The sequence below is a fragment of the Phocoena sinus genome, chromosome 19 (assembly GCF_008692025.1).
Source record: "Phocoena sinus isolate mPhoSin1 chromosome 19, mPhoSin1.pri, whole genome shotgun sequence".
Taxonomy (NCBI): domain Eukaryota; kingdom Metazoa; phylum Chordata; class Mammalia; order Artiodactyla; family Phocoenidae; genus Phocoena; species Phocoena sinus.
The window spans coordinates 9,974,319-10,000,315 of record NC_045781.1 but is presented as its reverse complement, the minus strand read 5'-3'; the positions used below and the strand labels follow the sequence as shown (position 1 = coordinate 10,000,315).

General features: G+C 51.8%; 1 protein-coding gene across 1 annotated transcript; it reads left to right on the top strand.

Annotated features, from left to right (window-relative positions):
• Positions 1 to 443: 443 nt before the first annotated feature.
• Positions 444 to 8,156, top strand: CEACAM16 (CEA cell adhesion molecule 16, tectorial membrane component). Its single transcript, XM_032614050.1, has 6 exons — positions 444 to 577; positions 1,818 to 2,162; positions 2,498 to 2,773; positions 3,716 to 3,994; positions 6,034 to 6,360; positions 7,931 to 8,156. The coding sequence occupies exons 1-6, from the start codon at positions 541 to 543 to the stop codon at positions 7,939 to 7,941; spliced, it is 1,275 nt and encodes a 424-aa protein (XP_032469941.1). The 5' UTR covers positions 444 to 540; the 3' UTR covers positions 7,942 to 8,156.
• Positions 8,157 to 25,997: the final 17,841 nt, after the last annotated feature.

The following is a 25,997-nucleotide window of genomic DNA, read 5'->3' as shown; positions in this document are numbered from 1 at the left end:
CCTGGTGCCTCAGTTTCCCCATCTGCCAGTGGGGCTTCTGACAGTGCTCACGTCACAGGGCAACCACCGAGATGACACCTAAAGGTCACCCACAGCTTTGGGGCTGGGAAAACGGCAGTCACAACAGATGGGTTTTATCCCTTGGTGACCCCCAAGTTCACCAGGGAGACCAGGGACTGGGCCGTGGGTAAGAACTGCCTTAAAATCTTCCCCTGCCCCTCCTTCCTCCTCCCCGATGACCTGGTTCTTCTCCTGGTACCAAACCTGGGCCCTCGGCACAAAGAAGTTTAGGCAGCGCCCCAGGAGGCCTGGCCAGGTCGTGGCCCCTGGCCCGTGCCTGCCACACCTGCTCTGGTACCCAAACGGGGCCCCAGATCCTCGGTGACTCGATCCCTCCAAATTCAGGTGATCTCCCCCGGCTCCAAATCACCGAACCCTCCCACGTCCGGCGCCAGACGGAGCCAAACCCCAACCAGGAAGGGTCTCGGAGCATCGGGCCGCCAACGCCGCTGTCTCCAAGAGCTGGGTTTGGGGTGAAAGATGGTGCTGACCAGATGCGGCTGGCTCCTCCTCAGTGGTGAGCGAGAATGGCGCCCCCAGAACCTCAGCCCCCACGGCCTCGGGGAAGGGAGGGGATCCCCGGCCTGGGGAGGGAAGGTGTCAGCCAGAAATCCAGCACGTCGGGAGGACAGCTCTGCTTCACACAGGCACAATTTGCTCCACTAAGAGTCACCAGTGTGGGGCAGGCCGGGGACCGTCATCCAGAGAGGTTTTCAGGGTGGACTTTGGAGATTTCTAAGAGCGGGGTGTACGCTAGGGCAAGGGAGCCACTGCTATGCCTTCATTCACGTGGCAAACTCTTACTGAGCTCTGGAAGCCTTAACTACAGCAAGTTGTAACCAGCCACTCTGCCCCTCCCTCAGGCTGTGGTTTGGGAAATTGCCTTCCTCCTCTCAGCCTCAGTTTCCTCATCTATGAAATGGGCCTAACTCCTGGGGTCGTTTGAAGGTCATTCCAAGCAGCGTTTACTAGTGCTTGCTGGGTGCTGTTCTAAATGCTTTCCACGTATTCGTAACCACCCTATGAAGAAGGCCCACCCATGACCCCCTACTCCATAGACCAGAAGCCTGAGGCTCAGAGAGCTCAAGGCACCGGTCGGGGTCACACAGCCGGAAAGCGGCAGGGCTGAGTGCTAGACGCAGAGGCCTCACTCATAGTCAGCCTTTATTGACACGGAAAGTACCAGAAACCAAGCCAAGCATGTAAGCACTTCTTACGTGAGAACCGCCGCGGCTTCTCAATCCAGGCAACCACACACAATTCAAACCCAGGCAGCCCCAACCAGCTAGTCAGGTTTGGGGCTTATCTGTCGGGTTGAGAACAGAAGGGGTGGAGTGTATTAATCACGGCCCTACTTTCTGCCTCTGGAGAGGCAGAGGAAGGGCGCTGGACCGGGAGTCGGGGCCCAGGGGCTACACGAGGCAGCCTGATCTCGTAAGTGGAGGACTAGTGACTCTCACAGCGGTGGGGTGGGGTGGGGGGAACCCTCTGGGTGGTATCCAAGGTCCTGCAGGCTGAGAGTGTGCTATGAGCTTGCTATGAGCAAAGCCTTAGGCTAGATCCTTAGCACAGCCCATCAAATCCAATCCTCAGATCACAGCCCCCTCCCCAGGACTGAGACTCCACACCTGGCTGACAGTTACTGAGCACTTACTTGTGGTAGGAACACATGTGCCAGGAGCCACGTCTCCTCCTCCATCAAACGTGGGGAGCGGTCAAGTCCACCTCATCCCACCCCTCTGGCTCCTTTTCCTCAGCCGCTTTCCTGAGCGCGGGGGCCGAGATCACTATCACCTCCGAGCCTGCCCAGCCAGCCGAGGGCGACAACGTCACACTGGCTGTCCAAGGGCTTTCAGGGGAGCTGCTTGCCTACAACTGGTATGCGGGGCCCACGCTCAGTCTGTCTTACCTGGTGGCCAGCTACATCGTAAGCACAGGCGATGAGACCCCTGGCCCGGCCCACACGGGGCGGGAGGCTGTGCGCCCCGACGGCAGCCTGAACATCCAGGGCGCCCTGCCCGGGCACTCGGGCACCTACATCCTGCAGACTCTCAACAGGCAATTTCAGACGGAGGTGGGCTACGGACACTTGCAGGTCTATGGTGAGACACCCCCCAGAGCCCCCTTTTCCCCAGCTCGGCTTTCCCATCTCCTTCCCACTCCTTCTTTTAAAAAAAACAACAACAACAAAAAAGAAACTCTAAAAAATATTAAAACCATCAAAAAAAAAAAAAAACTGACCTAAAATAACATGAAAATGCTCACCTCCTCCCAGATGGCTTCTGGGATTAAACCTGCCTCTCATCCTGTTCTTTGCCCCTCTGGCTGGGGGTTCAGGGGCACCACCGGGATCCAGCCATGCCCCCTGCCTGGGGAGGGGGAGGCCCTGGAAGCAGGCAGTGCCCGGCCCCCTCCCCCTCTGTCTGTTGCCCCACAGAGATCCTGGCCCAGCCTGTGGTCATGACCAACAGCACGGCGTTGGTGGAGCGCCGGGACACCCTGCGCCTGATATGCAGCAGCCCCAGCCCCGCCGAGGTCCGCTGGTTCTTCAACGGCGACACCCTGCCCATCGCCGTCCGCCTCGGCCTGTCCCCTGATGGCCGGGTGCTGACCCGGCACGGCATCCGCAGGGAGGAGGCCGGAGCCTACCAGTGTGAGGTCTGGAACCCGGTCAGTGTCAGCCGCAGCGAGCCCATCAACCTGACCGTGTACTGTGAGTCCTCCTGGCCCAGCCCCTGCAGAGATACCCAGTGCCCCAACCCCATAGATGGGGAAACTGAGGCCAGGAGAGAGTGCCCAAGGGCATGCAGTGAGTCAGTAGGCCAGCTGGGGTTAGAAACCAGGGATTCCCCATAAAATGCACTTGACCCATCTCCTAAGGATGAAAGACCACCTTTGAAATTGAATAATCCTTCCCTTTGAATCAATACCTCCAGGACTGGCTGGTTTTGAAAGGGAGGGGGGACGGCGTGAGTGGTAGAATGGGAGGGGAAATAAAATTAAAAACATAACCAAAGCATGGAGTCATTCCCAGGGGCAGCAGATATGCAGTGTGCCATCCAGAGAAAGGAAGTCACTCAGGTACACGAGGGCCGGCAATGTAGAGAAACTTAGAACCTAGAATCCTACAACCAGGGCATTCTGGATCTAAGAAGCGCTGGATTCTAGACTCTGAGAATCCTAGAAACTCTAGAAGCAGAGGTTCTTAGAATCTTAGAATCTAATTCTAAAACCTTAGAGCCACCCAACCCTAGAATCTTAGAAACATAGATTTCTAGAATCTTAGAATCCTAGAACATAGAAATATCTGCTCTTGGAACCCTAGAATTCTAGACTCTTAGAATGGCTTATCAGAAACCATTTAGACTTTTTTTTTTTTTAATGGAACCATAGATTTCAAAAATATCTTGAAATGTTGTCTGGCCCAACACCCTCTTTTTACAGAAGAGAAAACTGAGATTCCCCTGAGAGGGAAGGTGATTGTCAAGATCTCAGAGCGAGTTAGAGATCCATGTGGGATTCGAAAAGGCCAGAGCTCTTTTTCCCTCCAGATATTCCCAGGGGCCCATCCTGGTGGAAAGAAAGCCAGGGGGGTGCCCACCTCGACCACCCTCTCCCTCCACTGCCCCATTTCTCTCCCTCCCCCCCCGCACAGTTGGCCCAGAACGCGTGGCCATCCTCCAGGATTCCACCGCCCGCACGGGCTGCACCATCAAAGTCGACTTCAACACATCCTTCACGCTGTGGTGCGTGTCCCAGTCCTGCCCGGAGCCTGAGTACATGTGGGCCTTCAACGGGCGGGCCTTAAAGAATGGCCAAGACCACCTCAACATCAGTAGCATGACGGCAGCCCAGGAGGGCACGTACACGTGTATTGCTAAGAACCCCAAGACCCTGCTTTCTGGATCTGCCTCAGTGGTGGTCAAACTGTCTGGTGAGTCGTCCCCAGCCTGACCAACCCCCCCCCCCCTCCATGGAGGCCCAGTTGGACTCAAGCTTTGGCTGCTCTACCCGCCATTAGGCCACCATTTGCCCAAGAGATGATTGGAGAGTGAGAGATTCTCAACCCATGCGTTGGCCCAGTGACAAAGTGGCATATCAGGTGGACCCTCTTCATCCAGGTGACAAAAAGAGGAAGTCTGTGCCTTGTCGCCCAGAAAACAACTGACGAATCAGGCTCTCTTCCTTGAGGGTTGGCAAAGTGAGAAATGGGCCGTATGTCCCAAACCGCGCAGCTGAAGAGTGGGAAAACATTCGGATGTCCCTTCCTACGGGTGCCCATGTTCTAAATTCAGTCTGTCACAGCTGCTGCAGGCTGGACCCACTCCCTGCCAAACAGACAGCTGAACCTCAGCACATCCAACTCGATAACCCAGTTATCTGGCCCAGATGCCGGTGTGCGCATGCACTCCTGGAAAATCACAGCCAGTCGCTGGCAAATGGAAAAACACAGCGAGAGAGGCGCTGTCTTGCCTCTGTCCTTAAACAACCTGGCGGTGGGGGTAGTGCAGACACAGCTGGTTTTCTCAGAGATATCAGGATCCTCAGGGGACGTTTTCTTATCCCCTGGGGATGGTGGCTTTGAACGTTAGGGCCTCATTCATTCTGCCTTGGTTCCTTCCCAAGTGGCCGCCATCTCCCAGGGACAGTGGGAACGGTCCTTCCCTCCCTCCTCCCTCCCTCTTACTAACAGGCTGGGCCTCATCCAAAGGGTGGATAATACTCTTTCACCCAAAGCAGAAATGGCATTCCCAGAGGTAAGTGTACCTCCTGCCCCACCCTACTGGGGCTTTAGCAGCTGGTCTTGGCAGGAGACAGGGGGGTGGACCAGATGACCTCAGGCGCTGTCCAGAGCCCTGTCTGTGCAGGTCAAGATGGGGGGTGTCCAAGGTGTGCAGGTATGTGCAGGGAGTGGGTAGAGTGTCCCCAACGGCCTCCTAAACTGTCAGCACCCCTGCGGCAGGTGCCAGGGGAGAGACAGAGGAAAGGGAGACGCCACCCTTCTTCCACCTGGGGGAGACTGATCTGATGGAGGAGACATGGTCTCTGCCCTTGCAGAGATGGCCTTGAAACAGGGAAGCATAGCCTCCCTATTCAAGAGCTGCCAGTTAGGGAGAAGAGGCAACGCCTCATACTCCATTCTAGCAGTGATGAAGGAGACATAACAGCCACCCTCAGTGAGCTTCCAATCAGATGGAGGAGACACAGGAGACACTTGAGGAGATTTTGTAATCTGATGGGGGAGACATGGTCTTGAGGAGACATGGCTTTTTTTTTTTTTTTTTTTTGAGAATTCCTAGTCTGATGGGGGAGACACAGTTCCCACCTTTGGGATACTCCCAATCTGATGGGGGAGTACGAGCCCCCCACTTTCTAGGAATTTCCAGTCTGATGGGATAGACATGCCCCCATTCAAGTTCTGGGGTCCCCAGCCTGACAATAATCTGGAATTTCCAATCTGATGGAGGAGACATGGCCTCCCACCCTCTGGAATCTTTCAATCTGATGGGGAACTATAGCCCCCATATTCTGAGGTCTCTTGAGCTGACAGAAGAGACAACACCTGGAGTACACAGCTCCCAGCTATCTGATGGGGGAGACACGGCCCCCATATTCTGAGAATTTCCAATCTGATGGAGGAGACATGACTCAACCCTCTAGGGTCTTCCAGTTTAATGGGAGAGATATTCCCCCAAAGGCTGGAAATTCCTAGTCTAATGGGGGAAGAGACAGCCCCCATTGGGGTTTCTCAATCTGACGGGTGAAGACAGCTCCCTGGCAGGCAGGCATCGCTGAGACACAAAATCCACCTCCATACCACACAAGTCACCTCCTTCCTCTGTCTCCCTCCCGCCAACCCGCATGGGGAGTGCCAGCCGGGGGATGCATAGGTGAGCTGGTTGGGGGGGTGGGCGGCGGATGCTCTGCCCCACCAAGGCCCAGGTGACCCAGCCCCCCTCGCTCTCTCCCCAGCGGCCGTGGTCGCCATGACAATCGTGCCGGTGCCGACCAGGCCGATGGAGGGCCAGGACGTGACACTGACCGTACACGGCTACCCCAAGGATCTGCTGGTCTATGCCTGGTACCGTGGGCCTGCCTCTGAGCCCAATCGGCTGCTCAGCCAGCTGCCGTCGGGGAACTGGATCGCAGGCCCCGCGCACACAGGCCGGGAGGTGGGCTTCGCCAACTGCTCACTGCTGGTGCAGAAGCTGAACCTCACCGACGCCGGCCGCTACACACTCAAGACCGTCACGCTGCAGGGCAAGACTGAGATGCTGGAAGTGGAGCTGCAGGTGGCCCGTGAGTGTGTGGGAGGGGACGGGGAGAGGGGGGCCTCTTTTCAGACAAGGGCTCCCAGAAGAGGGGCTCCGCTTTCTCCATCTGACTTGGGACTTCCCAAATGGAGCTCTTGCCTCTTCTGTCAAACTGATGACCTGGACCAGGAGTTGATAGGCTTCCTCCATCAGACTGGGGACACTAAACGGGGCTTCCATGCCTTCTCTCTTCTGTAAGAGGCACACCAGACCAAAGGTTTTAAAATACAGTGTGTAGTCTGAGGGTAAGGCATCCTTTTTCCTGGACCATAAAACACAGGAGATATTGCCTCTACCACCATACTGGAGGAATAAGCTAATGATGGTCGTTTACCTCTCCCATCAGACTAGAGGTATAGAGGGTGGAGCATGCCTCCCTCTTCAAACTCTCATCCTAGACAACGGGGATCATGTTTCATGCTTTGCGTTACAATAAGAGTGAGAACAGAATTCCTACCCTCAGAAGGTAAATGAATCTCTCAAACTGAAATAGGGACGATCTCCTCCATCAGGATGGAGATTTCTAGGTGGTGGGAATTGTGTTCCCTCTTCAGACTGGAAATTCCCTGTGTGCAGGAACAATGTCTCCTCCATCAGACTGGGAGCTCCCAAAAGTCAGGAACAATGTCTCCCCCATCAGACTGGGAGCTCCCAGATGCTGGGGACCGTGTCTCCCCATCAGACTGGGAGCTCCCAAAAGTCAGGAACAATGTCTCCTCCATCAGAATGGGAGCTCCCAGATGCTGGGGACCGTGTCTCCCCATCAGACTGGGAGCTCCCAAAAGTCAGGGACAATGTCTCCCCCATCAGACTGGGAGCTCCCAGATGTTGGGGACCGTGTCTCCTCCATCAGACTGGGAGCTCCCAAAAGTCAGGAACAATGTCTCCTCCATCAGACTGGGAGCTCCCAGATGCTGGGGACCGTGTCTCCCCATCAGACTGGGAGCTCCCAAAAGTCAGGAACAATGTCTCCCCCATCAGACTGGGAGCTCCCAGATGTTGGGGACCGTGTCTCCTCCATCAGACTGGGAGATCCCAGATGTTGGGAACCGTGTCTTCCCACCAGACTGAGCATCCCCAGAGGTCTGAGATGTCATGTCCCTGGAGCCTTGCCTCTCCCATCAGACCAGGAAGTCTCAGAAGCCATGTCCCTGAGTTAAAGACAGTGACCCCCCTCCCTCAGACTTGAAGCTTCCAGGATCAGGGACCCAATCACTGACAGACACCCTAGCACCCTCCCCATTCACTCATCAAACCCTAGTTTCCTGGGTCAGCGTTGGGGGGAGAAGGCTGGTCAATGACAGCAGGCCACCCCCGATGAAGCCTCGGAATTCCTTTTCACTCTGTCTCTCTTCTCACAGTCAACCTCCCTTCCTCGCACAAGGACCAACGCCACCTTCCTGAACCTGAACCTGGCACAGGCTGAGCATGGGGCGGGTGGGGCCGCTGGGAGGCCAGGGTTGGGCAGGGGAGCAGAAGGAATGGGGGCACTGGGGACCTGGTCCCCTACCTCCCTGACGGCCTCCTCCACCCCTGTGCCCCATCCTCCCCCACAGCCCTGGAGTAGCACCATGGCCCTGGAGACCTCCAGAGAGACCAGCTCTTCGTGCCACCCTCCTTGTTTCCTCCCCCTGAGTGGAGGACCACTTGCTTCCAGCAAGGATGCAGGACCATGGTTCACGGTTCTCCTGCTTCCACCCTAGAGTTAGAGCCAACAGGGCCCTACTCCTTCACTGAGCTGTCGGAGAGCCACAGAGGCTATAAACATCCTGGTTAACACACGCCTGTGTCAGCCTCTCCTTCCACCACTCCCAGCCCTGCCATTCCCGGTCATCACACTCGCTTCTTTTCCCACCCAGGATTCTTCTCAGTCTGGTTGCATGCATGCAAAGGGGTGCCCAAAGCACAGGGCTCCCAGCCCCCACTGCTTGATGTCAGGACCTTAGGCCCTTCCCACATCTCCCAGGTTATATCTGAGGGTCCTGCTTCCCAGTGACCCAAAGAGTGCCTCTCCTGTGGTACAAAACAGCTGCCCTGTTTGAACACGGCCCTCCCCTACACTGCGCCTCACACCATAACCCAGGGACTGATTTGTGCACAGGACAAAGAATGACCAAATTTCTCAAGAAGCGTTCCAGCATCTTCTGGCCCTCATCCATTTAACCAAAGATGCCCTTTTGTGTCCCCCATTGTCCTGGGATTCCCCCACCCCCCACGCCATGTATCTCAAACATCACTTGCACAGTCCTAAAAATATCTCCCTCCTCCTCTAAACACACAAAAAAGCCCCTATGAATAAATGAATGCAAATGGGGAAGGGGTGGGGTTGAGGGGTGGAGAGCAAGGGAGCGGGAACCAGAAGGAGTGTGTCTTCTAACTCCTCTCACTAGTAGGGTATGAGCCGCAAGCCTAACCCAGCCAGGATGACCTACTATGGGGAGACTCTTGGTGTTAGTCAGAAGTGGTAACAGCAGACTCCAGGCTTGGGGTAGAAAGAGAGATTTGGGCAAGGATGGAAAGGCCTAGTAGAGAGATTTCCCAGAAACTTTCAAGACAGATCCTTTCTGGGGATGGCCACGTTGAGCTGAGATGGTGAGTGGTGAAAGGCTCCCAGAATGAGGGTTATAAAATCTGGGTTAGGGCTTCCCTGGTGGCGCAGTGGTTGAGAGTCCGCCTGCTGATGCAGGGGACACAGGTTCGTGCCCCGGTCTGGGAGGATCCCACATGCCGCGGAGCGGCTGGGCCCGTGAGCCATGGCCGCTGAGCCTGCGCGTCTGGAGCCTGTGCTCCGCAACGGGAGAGGCCACAACAGTGAGAGGCCGGCATACCGCAAAAAAAAAAAAAAAAAAAAAAAATCTGGGTTAGAATCCTGCATTTGCTATGGATTCACTAGACTCTCAATTTGTCCATCAGCAAAAATGTGTGGACTTAGGATAGACTAGAGTTTTCCAAACCATTTTATTACCCTCAGAGCCCTTTCTTCAAATGTGAACTTACGTGGTAGGTCAATATATTATTTAAAATAGCAATGCAATAAAAGTAGATATCAATTCAAAAGCTATAGTCCTCTCTCTCACCTAATTTCTACACATTTTTGAAAAATATCCTTAAATTTAAATAATACTTAGATTAGAAGCAATTAAAATGCAAAATACCAACCAGAATCAATTGCCAGTGAAAACATTATATATATATATATATATATATATATAGAGAGAGAGAGAGAGAGAGAGAGAGAGAGAGAGAGAGAGAGAGAAAAACTGTGGGATATGGCCAAAGCTGCACTTGGAGGGGGAATGATAACCTTAAATGCTTAAAGGCATTGAGAGTACTAAAAAGAAAAGATTTTGAAATTGAGCAAAATAAGGTTGCCACTCAAGAAACTAGAAAAAGTCCATGAAATAAACCAAAGTTAAAAGGTAAGGAATTAAGAAAAGTAAAAGCAGAAATGGATGAAGTCTAAAATAAAACATAGAGTTAGTCAATAAAGCCTAAAGCTGGTTCTTTGAAAATACCAATGAAATAGACAAACTTTTTGCAAGTATGACAAGAGACAGAGGAGACTAATATATAAAATAAAAGAGAAACTGTTCTGATTGAAGTAGAGCAGGTTAGATGCTCAATAAATATATATATTGAGGGAAGAGAATAGTTCCCCAACAGCCACTCGCCTCTCCTCTTTCATGATGGCAGGCACTGCCTCCCATAAAAGAAGCTGAAAATGTCAGGTACTCACTTTCCCCAACTGCTTTGCAGCTATTGGTCGCCCTGTGACCAATTCTGGCCAACGAAGGAAGGAGAGAGCTAAAAGTTCTGTCCACTGACTCTGCCCCACCTGAGTGGGCACTAAGGGAGCTCCATGGAGTTTGAAAGTTATTAGCTAAATCAGTGTTCTCCAATATGAGGTTTCCAGGCAATGGCACAGCTAGGAAGTGAGGATAGATTTAAGCCCATACTCAACTCCAACAACAGGAACAGCCCCAAAATGGGAAATAGTGTCCATATTCTCCCCACCCCTCCATATTCACAAGAGAGTCAGTAACATATATATCAGTTAGAATTTTTCTTCAGTGGCTAGTAAGAGAGACTGGAAATAACACAAATAACAAAGAGAGAGGACATTAATATATAAGATAAAAGAGAAACTGGTACATGTAAGAGTAGCTTACATGGATAGAAGATTATTTCTCTCTCACATAAAAGGGTAATCAAGCAGATTGTCCACAGTGTCAATTAGGGACACAGCTCGTTCTGTCTTTTTGCTCTATCATTCTTAGCTTGGGGCTTCTATTCTCTTGATCACCTCATGGTCCAAGATGGCTGCTGGAGTCACAGCTGCCTCATCCATGTTCCATGCAGGAAGCAGAAAGAGGGGGACAAAGGGTAAAGAAGCCCCATGCCCCATTATGGACTGTGCCCCTTTTAAGGAACTTTCCCCACCCTACAACTTCCACTTACATCTGATTGACCAGCTCTTAGTCATGTGGCCACCCTAGCTGCAAGGGAGGCTGGGACATGTAGTCCTTTCCCTGGGTATATTGCTGCTCCAAAGAACTTCAAGGTCCTGCTCTCAAGGAAGACAGGAAGGGTGGATCCCAGTGGGCAGCTGGTAGGCTCTGCCATGACACACCTTGGAACTCCTACCTTCCAAGCTGAACAAAATCGCCTTTCTCACCTAAGCCCAAAGCGAAATAGCCCCAGACACAGTAACCAGGATTTGGGGAAAGACTGGGGTTGTGTTCCAGCGGGGGCTTGCTTTGTGCAAGGCAGAATGAGGCCAGCGGGAGGGGCCAAAGGAGGGGAGAGGGGTAGCAGCTTCAGTTTTCTAGGTCAAGCCAGATCCCATTTCCTCAGGGTGTGGAGGCTCAGATGTCCCCAGGACCAAGTCTCCTGTCCCACTAGGCCTCTCTGGGCTTCTGAACTGAATCCTCCAGGCAGTCCAATCCCCCTCTTTGATTTGGTTCCTTTGTATCTCTATCTCAGTGAATTCCTGCAAGAACCCTCATGAGTATCACTGGCAGTTCCTCCATTTTAACAGGTGAGGAAACTGAGGCCCAGAGAGCCAAACCCCACTCATGTTCCATAATTCCCACAGCTGCTGGGAGGAAGGCTATAGCTGAGGAGTCCCCATCACTCCTCAGCAGGGCCGGCCAGGCAGGGGTGCAGGCTCAGAGCCCAGATGGAGCTGAGGTGGCCACCTGAGCTGAGGGACTCCAGGCAATGTGGCTTTTCCTCGCTGTAAAACAGAGATAGTAATAGTACCCACCTCCTAGGACTGTTTGAAAAAATTAAATGAGTCAATACGAGGAAAGAATCTAGTTACATAAATGCTTGATAAATGCTTTTTAACTCACTCGGGTGTTAGGTTTGGGCAACAGGCTGATGGAAAAGCCAAATATAACCCTTTTTCTATAATACCTTCTTCCTGGGGGACTTAATTACCCTGCGGTACAGGTTTCCCTCATTTTATGGAATACAGGATGGAAATACAATTTATGGGCAATTGTAATCACCTGAAAATGGCTTACAAGAAAAGTAATACCCGTGTATAAGCTTTCAGAATCCTGATGCTGAACGTTTTTTTGATTTAAAAATAAAAAATAATGAGGAATTTCTGGAGGTCCAGTGGTTAGGACTTGGCGCTTCACTGCCTGGGGTGGGGTTCCATCCCTGATCAGGAATTAAGATCCTGAAAGCCTCATGGTGCAGCCAAAAAAGAGAATCCCGAGGAAACGTGGCCTCAGCACACAGATTCCCTGACTTGCTTCTCACAGCCTCCCTTTGAACTGGGGCCCCCTTTCCCAGTCTCCTAGCTGTTTATTAAAAATACACCTCCCAGGGTCTCTGCCTGGGCCCAGGAAATCTGTGTCTCCAGGGAAGGGACCTGGAAACTGGATTTCTTAAAATAAATAGCCTGGGTGATTTTTGTCAGCTGGCAAGTCGGGGGAACCAGATGCGGGGGACGGTTGGACAAAAAAAAGGAAAGTAAGGCACAAAGAGAGGGAGGTAACTTACCCAAAGTCACTCAGCCAGGAAGGGGCAGGGCCAGGGTTTGGCCCAGGATCACTCACAGGTTTCAGACTGAAGCTGAAGACTGGGACTCTCTTCTGCCCCAAGGGGCTCATAGCGGCTCCCCATCTCCCTCCCCCACAAAGCCCAGAGGGTGCTTGGGGTCCTCTTGGGGCCCTCAGATTCCACTAGCCACAGGTGGGAGCCAGGCCAGACTTCCAGAGCCGTCTGTGCCTCTCTCTCCCCCATCCCTCCCCCTCACCCAAGGTGCCTTTTCTCAAGTAACCTTTCTGCAATGGGGAGGGCAGGGGTGGGGTTTAGGGTTGACCTTGAGGCCAAAACACACAATGGCCCAGTCAGTCTCTGGAGCCCCGCCAGGAAGAGGAAGGAAGCCTGCCCTGTTTTTCTCCCCTGGGCTGGAATGTTGATTCAGGATGGAGAGAGAGAGGGAGGAGGTGAGAAAGAGGAAGGAGGGATGAGGATAGAATAGGAAGGAGGAGGTGAGGGAGGAGGAGGATGGTGAGAAGAAGGAAGAGGAGGAGGGAAGAGGGGGTGCCTGGCACCAGGGTGCCAAGGCTGGACTTTGGGAACCAAGCAGGGAGTCTGGTCAACTCCAGTCCAGCCTGACACACACTGCAGAGTCCAGAGAGGTCATCCCAGCCCCTCGAGGTTGCACAGGACCAGGGCAGCCAAAGAGCCTCACCCGTTCCACTAACCACAGGCAGAAGCTCCCTGAGTTCCCACAGTGGCCTTCAGAAGCAGGTGTCAGGTGCCCCCAGAGGTAAGGTCACCTTTCTGGAATCACCTCCCCTATGGATCACAGTCCTTCCCCTCCTCCTCTCCTTTCCTCTCACTCCACTCTGGCCACACTGGCCTCCTGGCTATTGTTTGAAGAAACCACACAACTCCTGCCTCAGGGCCTTTGCACTGGCCTTTCCCTCTGCCAGGAATGTTCTCACTGTGGATGCCTGAATCACTCCATTAAGGTCTATGCTCAAACCCCCCAACACCCAACGTTGTCTAGCTCTGTTCTTCAGATCATTTATGACACACACATGTTCCACTTCATATTATATATTTCTTTTCTTTTCTTTTTTTTTTTTGTTTTTGGCCAGGCGCATGGCTTGTGGGATCTCAGTTCCCTGACCAGGGATTGACCCAGGCCTCTACAGTGAAAGTGCCGAATCCTAACCACTAGACCATCAGGGAACGGCATATTGTATATTTCTTCTTCACTTGTTCATTATCTGTCTTTTCCACCAGACTATGAGCTCCATGAGGCAGGAATTTTCCTTCTTTTGTCTATCACCTTAAATCAGTGCTTGGCACACAATATGTGTTCAATAAATAGCAGTAATAATGATAAGGAGACTTGCCCTACCAGATAACAAACACACTGTAGAGCTATTATTGTATCAGCTATCTACTACTGCATAACAAATTACCCCAACACTCAGCACCTTATTATCTCAAGGTTTCTGTGAGTCAAGAATCCGAGAGTGGCTTGGCTGGATAGTTTGTTTTTGTTTTTGGCCATGCCTTGTGGCATGTGGGATCTTAGTTCCCCAACGAGGGATCAAAAACTCATGCCCCCTGTAGCACAGAGTCTTAACCACTGGTCTGCCAGGGAAGTCCCTTGGCTGGATAGTTCTTACTCAAGGTCTCTGGTGAGGGTACAGTTAAGAGGTTGGAAAAAAAAAAAAAAAAAAAGAGGTTGGCAGGGTTACAGTCATCTGAAGGCTTGGCTGGGACTGGAGGATCTGCCTCCTGGCTCGTTCACATGGCTGTTGGCAGGAGGCCTCAGTTCCTTGCCACATAGACCTCTCCGTAGAAGTCTCATGACAAGGCAGCTGAATTCTCCCAGAGTGAGTTGTCCCATGGGCGAACAAGGAGGAAGCCACAGTGCCTTCATGACTTGGTCTCAGAAGCCACACACCATCACCTCCGCCATATTCTACCAACTAGAAGCAAGTCACTACATCCAGCCACATTCAAGAGGAGGGGTATTAGTCTCCACCTTTCGATGGAGTATTTTTAAACCACCATAGTCGTAATACGTAAAGCAGTGTGGAATGAGGAAAAAGAACAATGGAGAGACAATACGTGCTGAAGGGTATCTGAGTCAGCTCAGGCTGCAGTAACAAACTACCACAGACAGGGTGGCTTAAATAACAAACATTTATTTCTCACAGTTCAAGAGGCTGGGAAGTCCAAGATCAAGGTGCCAGCAAGGTAGGTTTTAGTGTGAGTCCTCTTCTTGCGTCTTGCAGGTGGGTCCATCTCACCATGTGCTCTCATGGGAACAGAGAGAGGGCAAGCTCTCTGGGGTCTCCTCTTATAAGGACACTAATCCTATCAGCTCAGGACCCCATCCTTAATTACTTCCTTATAGGCTCCACTCCCAAATACACGCACATTGGGGGTTAGGGCTTCCACATATGAATTTGGGAGAGGACACAAACATTCAGTTCATAATAAGGAGTGACACAAGGGCAGAATCACTGTCTGCACCCCCCACTTCCAAGAACAGTGCCAGGCAAACACTTGGTACTCAATAAATACTTGATAAGTATAATAGATGGATGAATCTGACCAATATCTGTTGAGTGCGTACCCTCAGCAGGTCCCGTGCAAGGTCACGGGAGCTCATACTGACCAAGACAGGTGGGATCCTGGCCTCACACAGAGTTCATAACCCAGAGCGGGGGACAGGTGTTAAAAGGTCATTACAAAGGGTCAGGAGGCTCTGATGGAAAAGGGTGGATTCTGAGAGAGAAACACCGGACCCTGTAATTTAGGTGGAGGCTCCAAAGCAGCCTCCCTGGGATGATATATAAAGTGTGTATCAGTTTCCTGCGGCTGCTGTAACAAATTGTTGCAGACTTGGTGACTTAAAACAGCAGAAATGTATCCTCTTACAGTTCTCGAGGTCTGAAGTCCGAAAGGAGTCAGTCTTACAGGGCTCACATCAAGGTGTCCACAGGGCTGGATCCTTCTGGAGCCTCCAGGAAAAAATCCGTTCCTTGCCTCTTCCAGCTTCTAGTGGCTGCCAGCATTCCTCAGCTGTGGCTGCATCCCTCCCACCTCTGCTCTTCTTGTCATATCACCATCTCTTCTGCAGTCAAGTCTCTCTCTCCCTCCTTCTTAAAAGACACTTGTGATTACATTGAGGGCCCACCCAGCTAATGCAGGATAATCTCTCCATCTACCCAGTCCCTTTGGTCATCTATTTGCAGGTAACATTTCCAGGTTCCAGGGATTCAGACCTGGATCTCTTTGGGGGGCATTACTCAACCTATCACAAGGTGAGACCTGAAAGGTCAGAGGAGCTGGGTGGAAAGTTGGCAGGGAAAGCATTTCAAACGAAGGGCACAGGATGGGCAAAGGCCAGGAGGCAGGAAAGCAGAGTCAAGCCAGTGTGGCAGGAGTGGAGTAAATGTGGGAAAAGTGGAGGAGGTGAGGGCAGAGGGGAACAGGGATTGTGCAGGGCCTTGCAGCCTGCGGTGAGGGCCTTGGCCGTCACCTCGAGTGAGGTGGGAGCCCCAGGAGGGCTCCGAGCAGAGGCTGGATGGGCTCTGACTCAGGTCCTAATAGGATCCCTCTGGCCGCCTCTTGGAAGAGACTGTTGCAAGCAGACAAGGGCAGGGAACCCACTGAGGAGGCAACAGCAGTGGTGACAGTAGGTGATGGCAGCTGGACCAGGGTGGTGGCTGTGGGGGTGGGGATAGATTTTGCAGGTGGAGCCAGCTGCATTCGCCGATGGGCTGCACTTGGTGGGAGGGAAAAGAGGAGTTGAAGGGATCTCTAAGATTTTCCCTGAGCAGACACAGGATGGGGCTGCCATGCATGAGACTGGAAGGCTGCAGGCAGAGTGGGATCTGAGGTTGGAATGAAGACGTGTGACATTTCAGAGGCCAGTGATCAGGCAGACGGCCTGGAACCCAAGGCATACAGGCTCCGGGAGGGAAGTTGGCACAAGTTGTGGACTGTGGTTTTCACCCACCTCCCGGGGCCCCTTATCCTCTCCCCCAACTTCCCTTCACACCCGGGTGGAGCCGGCTTTGTTAGTTTCCCTCCCATCATCCGTTCTATGATGGGGAAGGCTGGTTTTCCCCTAACCCAGCAGACACCTCTTCCCTCTGCCTGTCCCTAACCCTCCTGCCTTGGGAAGCCCCGCGCTGGCCTCCTAAACTGTCCCGACAGGATGGGGCCCCTGCCACCCATTCATCCAGCCAGATGGGCCCCAAAAGGGGAAGTGGGTCACCCACAGTCACCCGGCACGCGGTCAGCTCAGGACCCAGGGTCTCGTCTTCTCCATGTCCCACCACAGCCCTGGAAGGCTGGGGGAGGAACCGACCATTCTTTTCACATTTCTCACGAGAAAACTGGGGCTCCAGGAGAGGCCCACGCTCACCCGAGACTCTCCACGAATGGGGAAGTCGGGATTGAAACCCAGGTCCTGACCGAAGGATGCCTCTGTTGTAAGTTCCGAGGAGAGGGCAATGGGTGAAAAGAACCCAGTCCCGTCCTCCCAGGACCCGGTAGGGGAGACAGACCTGTCACAGACAGTGACAACCCAGCATTTGTCAGGGCTGAGATGAGGGAGCCCAGGAGTCTGGGTTGGGGGATGCCTGACCCAGCCGGGGGGTCAGGGAGGACCTCCTGGAGGAGGGGATGGCTCACTGAGACCTAGAGGATGAAAGGGAGGTGATAAATGCAAATGTTCCAGACAGACGGAACAGCATACGCAAAGGCCCAGGATTAAGAGGGAACCTGGGGGGCTTCCCTGGTGGCACAGTGGTTAAGAATCCGCCTGCCAATGCAGGGGACATGGGTTCGAGCCCTGGTCCAGGAAGATCCTACATGCCACGGAGCAACTAAGCCCGTGCACCACAACTACTGAGCCTGTGCTCTAGAGCCCGCGTGCCACAACTACTGAGCCCATGTGCCACAACTACTGAAGCCCGCGTGCCTAGAGCCCGTGCTCCGCAACAAGAGAAGCCACTGCAATGAGAAGCCCATGCACCACAATGAAGAGTAGCCCCCGCTCGCCACAACTAGAGAAAGCCTATGCACAGCAACGAAGACCCAACACAGCCAAAAATAAATAAATATAAAAATAAAATAAATTTTAAAAAAGAAAGAGGGAACCCGGGGACTTCTAAGTCTGACCTTGTCCCCCTCTGATTAAACTCTCCTATGGCTGCTCTGGCAAACTCTTTAGCCTGGCATTCATTCATTCATTCACTCACTCACTCATTCAAACAAACATTTCCTGGAGTTTGTAGCTAGTGTCAAGCCCTTTGGGGACATAGCCCTCCCCATGGGACTGTGACCCTGACTCGGGGTGTCAGGGAGGGGCTCCTGGAGGAGGAGGCCTCTCCTCCAAGACCTGAAGGAGGAGAATAAGAGATGCTAAGAGGCAGGGAAGGGTGTTCCAGGCAGAGGGAACAGCCTGTGTGAAGGCCTGAAGGGGAGTTCTGAGTAGGACATGCTCCCAAAACTACTCACGTTCTGCTGAAGCACAGAATGCTTTGGGAGAGGCTAGAGAGGCCAGCCTCGCAGCACTTGTGTGGGCTTCCCTCCAAGGCACTGGGGAGCCACGGAAAATTTGTGAGCAGAAGAGAGACAGGAATAAACTTATGTCAGAAAGACACTGCCCCCCAGCCACCTGGAGGATGAACACGATGAAGCCTCAAAATCACAGACGGGTTTCTTTTTTCCGGGGGTGTGGAGGAGGTCTGAAGGAGGGGATCCTGACCACCTGGGGGCTCTCCTCCAGCTCTGAATGCGAGGCCTGGTCTGAAGCAACCACTAGGTGGCGCCAGGATCCCACCAGCCAAGTCTGAGCTCACATAGTGGGGTCAGGCCCAGAGCCCAGCAGAACAGCCTCTGGGTCCAAGAAGCAAATCCCACGTGCCCTTTGCCTCTGTGTCCCTTGGTCCTGCCCCCTCCAGAGCTGGGGCTTGCTAATGGTGGCATTTCAAGCATTCAGGTGCTGCTTGGAACCCAGGGACTCAGGAAAGAGCTGGCTGAGCCGCAGCAGGCATCCTTTATCTCTCCTCACGTTGGAAGCTCAGACTGGAGCCTCTTGTTTCCCACTTCGGGGTCATGGAGGGGTGGGGGGATTCTTACCTCCCCCATCAGACTGGGGCTACCTGTCTCCTCCCTCAGATTAGAAACTCATCATCTCACACATCAGAATGGGTCCTCCTTACCTTCCCCCAACAGACGGGAAAACCAGACTAGACACCTGTTCTCCATCCAGGGAAATGGGGCTTATCTTCTCTATCTTATTTGGGAGATCCTGTCTCTCTCATCAGACTTGATGGGGGTGCTTTATCGTCCCCAGCAGGCTGGAGCTCCTTGTCGTCGCCGTCAGACTTGGGAAACTTTGGCTCCCAGTTAGACCAGAAGGGAAGATTCCTCTGTTGTTGCAAGTCCTTCTTCCGTCCATCGAAGGAGCCATGCCCATTTTACCAAGAGGTAAACTGAGGTACCGAGCAGCAAGGCAGCACAGCCTGGTCGAGCTGCAGACGCTCGCCTTCCCCCTTTGCTCCCTTCTTCGCACCTACCCTTTGCCCTCCCTCCGCGCCCTGGGTAACTCCCCTGGCACTGGGAGTAGGGGAATTTTGCCCACAGGCCCTGGCTCCGCTTGCCCGCCTTTTATTGGCGCGGGCAGGCGGCTGGGGATAAAGTCCAGAGCTGGGCTTGGGGCTCTGGCTACGGAGGGAGTGAGAGGTGGTGGCTTAACCCCGCCAGAGGACGCCCCTGGAGGGCAGCAGGGTGGGTGGGGGATGGGCAGGGCCTCATCCTGGCCTCGTGGAGGGAAAGGGTTCAATTCTCCCCACCCTTTCCCAACTGTGTGGCCTTGGACTGGGAACTTTGCAGCCTCTCCAAGCCTGTTTCCCCAGCTGTGAAAAGGGGATGCTTCTGTGGGTGTTGTGAAGACTCTCTGAGTTCGTACGTGAGAAACCCTTGGGACAGTGGCATGGTGACCCCGGAAGTCAGCCTGGACCCCACCATCTGCCTTCCCCAGGAGGTTGCCTCCTAAATCTCTGGAATTGATCCTCTTCACTCCTCCTTCACATACCCTCCCAACCCAAGCCACCCGCTGTCTTGAGGTACAGCCAGTCCCCCTGCACGGCCAGAGGGGTCTTTCCAAAACTCAGTCCTTGGGAATTCCCTTTGGTCCAGTGGTTAGCGCTCCACGCTTCCGCTGCAGGGGGCACAGATTCAATCCCGGGTCAGGGAACTGAGATCCCACAAGCCACTCGAAGTTTGGCAAAAAAAAAAAACATACAACCAAACAAAATTCAACCCTGACCCCTGCTTAGAACCTGCTATGGCTCCCCAGTACTCTCGAGAGAAAGCCCATGGGCTGCACCTCAGCTCCAGGCCTCCTGGGCACTGTGTGGCCTGACCACTGCTTGTCTCTACCCTCCTTTCTATTTTTCTGAAAGATCCTGGTGTTCTCCTCTTTCAAGCGCTTCCCCAGCTGCTTTAGGTCTCAGCTGAAACATCAAGGCCCCAAGGATGTCTTCCCCGATCTCCACAAACCAGGCCTGGTCCTCTCATTCCTCCCTCTCCTGGTTCCCTGTACCTCTCCACACAGCCCCTATCACAGGTAGAAATAAGATGTATTGGGGTGTCCACCTTCAAAGTAGCCTCTGAATTAATTCACTTCTCCCCATCACCACTGCCTGCATCCTGGCCCAGCCACCATCACATCGCCTATGGCCTGGACCATTGCAGTCTTCTCCTCACTGGGCTCCCTGCCTCTGTCCTTGCCCCCCGCCCTCATGCAGCCAGAGGGACCCTGTTAAATCCTCAGTCGGATCACGTCCATCCCCTGCTCGGGACCCTCCCATGGCTCCCAGGTCCCTCTGAATAAAAGCCAAAGTCCCTGTAGTGAATCACAAGACCCAAATGATCTGTTCAACCCTCCTCCTGCCCTCATCTCCCCAGTCTCACTTCCACTCTCCCCTCTGCTCACTGAACTGCAGCCACACTGGCCTCAGTCAGCACAATCCACCTCAGGGCCTTTGCACTTTCTGTTCCCTCAGCCTGGCACATTCTTCCCCCAGATGCCCATATGGCTCCTTCTCTCCCCTCCCAAATGTCACTCCTTATATGGGCCTCTGGATTTAAAAAACACTTCAAACCACTGCCCATCTCTCCCCCACCAACCCAGTCCCTTGACAGCTTTTTTTCTCCACAGCAAATACTTGACATTGTTTATATTTTCCTTGTCATACTGACAATCTGTCTTGAGAACTAGACTCTGACTCCCCAAGCACCAGACCTTATTTGTTCACCACCAGGGCAAGGCCTGAAATACCTGTTGGTGGAATAAATGGATTGCATGCATCTATTTTGAACCTGTAAGACATTCACAAGTTTCAAAATCCAAAAAGCACAAAATGGTAGTGACCCCTGCCCCTCCCCTCCCCAGTGTTGTTCCCATCTCCCAGTTTCTTGTGTTTTATCCCAGAGATAGTCTACGCACGGACAAGAAAATATGTAGATATATGTCCTCCCCCTCCCCTCTTTCCACAAACGGCACACACTCTTATCCTGTTCTGCACTTTCCTCCTAGCAACACATCAAGGGGAGCACACCACATCAGTCCAGAATCGCTTCCTCATTCTTTTTCTTTTTAAGCAACTGCATGCATGGTGACCAAGGGGGAAAGAGCTTTTGTTGCAATCATTGTTTTCCAGGAGCGGTGTGGCTTGGTGGCCAAGCCCTCAGATCCGTCTCAGAGCCGGACTCACATCGTGGTTCTGCAATCAGATCTCTCACGCCCTGCTGTTGGGCATGCAAACCGGAGTAGCCACTTTGGAAGACAGTTTGCCAATCTCCCCAGAGGTTAAGTATACACTTCTCATGTGACCCAGCAATTTCATTCCTGGGTACTTACCCAAGAGAAATAAAAACCTCTGGACACACACACAAAAAACCTATACGCGCATGTTTCTAGCAGCTCTCTTCAGAATCAGCCAACAGCTGGAAACAGCCTAGAGGTTCTTCAGCTGGTAGATGGAGAAGCAAACTGTGATCTATCCACACGTGGCAATAAAATCCAACACGCTTCTGATATGCCAACCTGAGTGAATCGCAGATGCATTAAACTGAGCCAGAGAAGGGAGACGCAGAAGTCTCTATCATTTCATTTACAAGACATTCTGAATAGTGACAGAAAGCAGATCTACGGTTGTGAGGGTGGGGTGGGGGAAGGGTGTGACCACAGAGGGCCAGCAGAAGGGGATTTTGGGGGTAATGGAAACCATCTGCATTTTGATTCTGGCGGTGACTACTGCATGCGTGTCACAAAGCTTATAGAACAGTAGAGAGAAAAGAGTGAATTTTACTGTATGCAAATTCTTTCACGAGTTTTTCTAAAAGGGTACATAATGTATGATCCCATTTATATGACATTCTAGAAAAGCAAAACTATAGGAATAAAAAAAAACAGACTGGTGGCTGCCAGGGTTTGGGGATGAAAGGAGGGTTTGACTGCAAAGGGGAATAGGGGTAGTTTTGGGGCGATGGAATTCTCCTATATCTTGCTTGTGATGCGATAATACGACTATAAACTTTTATCAGAACCCGTCCTTGGTACACACTTAAAATGAGTGCATTCTATTGTATCTATTGTATTGTAAATTACACCTCAATAAAGTTTGGGGTTTTTGTTTATTTACTTATTTTTGGCTGCATTGGGTCTTCGTTGCTGTGCACGGGCTTTCTCTAGTTGCGGTGAGCGGGGGCTACTCTTTGTTGTGGTGCGCTGGCTTCTCATTGCAGTGGCTTCTCTTGTTGTGGAGCACGGGCCCTAGGCATGCGGGCTTCAGTAGTTGTGGCACGTGGGCTCAGTAGTTGTGGCGCACGGGCTTAGTTGCTCCATGGCATGTGGGATCTTCCCGGACCAGGGCTCGAACCCGTGTCCCCTGCACTGGCAGGCAGATTTTTAACCACTGCGCCACCAGGGAAGTCCCCTCGATAAGGTTTTAAAAATCCTATCTCCCACTGCCCTTCCCTGGCTGTGGGACCTTAGGCAAAGCCCCTAACCTCTCTGTGCCTCCGGTGAAGGAAGAGGGATTCGGGGAGGAGGTGGGTGCTGAGGTCTCCGGTCTCACCGTGGGTACACAGGTACACAAGCACACGCAAGAAATGTTTACAAACAAAACAGAAGGGCTTTATAAGGCTTTAGGGTGAAACTGGGGGCAGACAGCTGAGCCGCTGACAATGGCTCCTGTGTCTCAGGAGGGCAGGTCCTGGGCTGAGCACTGTCAGGCCTTACCTGAGTCCCTTTGAACCACTGGGCACTCCTTGTTGACCTAGAAAAGCGAGGATAGCCATCCCTGGGTCCCAGAGGGATGGCATCAGGGGTGCACAATTCAGAGCATTGTAAGAAAGTCTTTTTCAATAGTCAGATGGAGCTGACAGATCAGTTCCCTTCAGTCTCAGCTGTTCGGGAAAGAGTTTGGGTATGTACAGCCCCTTGCCTGCCCTCACAGTCTCACACGTAGGGGAGATTGATCTGCCCCGAGACAGTGACATCCCGGAATGGCTGGGACTTCGGCTGTGGAATCCAGAGGGGGGCACGACCCAACCTATGGAGAGAAATCAGGGAGGGCTTCCTGGAGGACAGGCTGCCAGAGCTGAGCCCTGATATGTTGATTGAACATCTGCTGTGTGCCCTGGTTTGGATCTCTGTGCGAGAGATGGATTTTTGAGGCTGAAGTGAAAGGGGCGTGTGTGGGCAGGAGGGTGGGGGGAAAGGCCGCTGCTGAAAGCTGGGGTGTGGGTGAGGGCAGAGCAGTGGGAGATAAGGCAGGAGGGAGGTGGTGCCTGGTTCAGGGCCTCTGGGGCAGGAGCCTGGACTTTCTCCCACTCACGCCCCAGGCAGGAATAGCTCTCTCAAAATCCATCCATGTGTGCAGGGAGGACGAGGCGGGAAGAGGCCGGAAGGGTGAGTGGAAGCGCTGGGAATCGGGTGGCTGTCAGAGCCACATGGAGAAGCAGGTACAAGTAGGATGAGAAGGCAGAGGCCTTGTCTTTTAGGTCCCACCTGAGACCCTTCCAAGAGCTAGGAGGCCTCTGCCAATGGAGCTTCCTCGTTTCTAAAGCATTAAAGCAGTGAGTCTTAGGTTTGTCAAAGATGCTTTTTGATCATTCTTTAGTTCCTAAGACTCTCTGACCTGATCATTCTTTATTATTTAAATTCTGTTCGTCTTTGCTCCTAAAGTTCCACCATGGCAAGTATCTTGGATCCTTGGAGTCTCAGATTCATCCATTCAGTAAATATTTATTGAGCCTCTATCCTGTGTGAGGTGACAAACACAGAAAAGAATAAAATGGATGAAATTCCTGCCTTGGGGAAACCACACTTCCTGAGCGTTCACTATGCACTTTCATCCTGTCCCCAACCTTATGAGTTAAAGACATGACCAATCCCCATTACTCAAAGGAGGATTCTGGAATGCCTTGTTCCTAAAAGTCTGGGACTCTAGAATTCTTTGCCCCTGAGATTCTAAGGCCCCAGAGCTGTTGTTGTTTTTTTTTTAATTGAAGTATAGTTGATTTCCAATGTTGTGTTAATTTCTTCCGTACAGCAAAGTGATTCGGTTATACATACATATATATATTCTTTTCCAGATTCTTTTCCATTATGGTTTATCTAAGGAGCTAGAGTTTTTTTGTCCTAAAGATTCTGTGTGCTTGGATTCAAGTGGACAGTGGACTCAACCTCATTAAGGGGTGAGGAATTGCAAATTATAACCACTACGAGATTCGCACACAGGCACGAATAACGGGATGACTCGTATTTTCAAAGTCTGGCCAGATCCAGTGCTGACAAGGATGTGGGGCAAGGAGAACTCACAGCAGACATTGGAGATGGGAGTGAAACTTGGTGCAAAACTGTCTGACTGTATCTTCCACAGCTGGACATCTGCACACCCTATGCCCCAACAATTCCACTCTTGGATTCTGGGGGAAAATGCGTGTACTCATGGGTGCCAGGAGACGCACACAGCATTGTCAAAAGAGGCAGAATCTGGAGACCACTCATATACCCATCAACAGGAGAATGGATACACAAACTGTGGTTTTCCATGCAAGAGAGAGATACACTGTCATGGAAATGAAGGCAATCCAACAGACGTAAGAATATGAGTGAACGTCACAGACATAATAAGATTGAGTACAGGAAGCCAGACCTAAGGTTCAAAACTGTGGGGATGGGGGTAGGGGTGGGATAAATCAGGAGTTGGGGATTAACGTATACACACTACTATATATAAAATAGATAACCAACAAGGACCTACTGTATAGCACAGGGAACTATACTCAATATTTTGTAATAACCAATAAGGGAAAAGAATCTGAAAAAGAATATATATATATATCTATCTGAATCACTTTGCTGTACACCTGAAACTAACACAACATTGTAAATCAACTCTACTCCAATATAAAATAAAAATTTTTTTTAATTAAAAAAAATTTAAATAATAAAAAAATAAATTAAAGAAAAGAAATACAGTTGACGTTTGTAAATTGACCTAATATTCTAAGACTTGCTGAATTATTATGGTGGCTTTTCATAGATATGGGATTTTCTATGTACACAACCATGTCTTATGTGAATAAAGACAGTTTCAGTCCTGCAAAATAAATAAATAAATGAATTCAAAACTGTAGTGGTCAAGTGTGTATTCACAGGTAGTAAAAGGAAAGCAATAGAAGCATAAAAGAATGAGTTACCTTGGGCTTCCCCGGGGCGCAGTGGTTAAGAATCCGCCTGCCAATACAGGGGATACAGGTTCGAGCCCTGGTCCGGGAAGATCCCACGTGCGGCAGAGCAACAAAGCACATGTGCCACAACTACTGAGCCCGCAAGCCACAACTACTGAAGTCCGTGCACCTAGAGCCCATGCTCCGCAACAAGGGAAGCCACCACAGTGGGAAGCCCACGCACTGCAGTGAAGAGTAGCCCCTGCTCGCCACAACTAGAGGGAACCTGAGAGCCTCGACAAAGACCCAACGCAGCCAAAAATAAATAAGTAAAATTTTAAAAATCTAAAAAAAAAAAAAAGAATGAGTTACCTTGAGAGGAGGGAGAGGCAAGTGAGTTCTGATTTGGAAGAGGCCTGAAGAGGCTTCTGAGGAAATGGCAGAACCATTTCTGAGCCTAACTGTTCACAAAATGGAACATTCTATGTCATGCAATTCTCCACATTATGGTCCATAATTTTAAAATATATATTCTTTTTCATCCCACGATTCCACACCTCTCCGTTCCTCAGATGACTTGGTTCTCCAGGGGGCAAAATTCCTGAGGCTGGGGCAGGAGGGTGCGGTGAGAAGCCACAGAAGAGAATTTGGGATCTGAAACACACGATACAATTTTCCCAGAAGCAAGCGAATGTCCTGTGACCGTGTGATCACAGGAGGCCAAAGTGACAAGTTCAGAGGTGGGTAATGTCCAAAGGAGATGCCACAAGCCAACCCTCACTCCCACCTCCCACAGTAAGCCTGACAGTCAGAGGTCTCGTGTACCCCAGCTGTCACCAGCCAGCCCAGACCCAGGGCTCCAGGTGACCA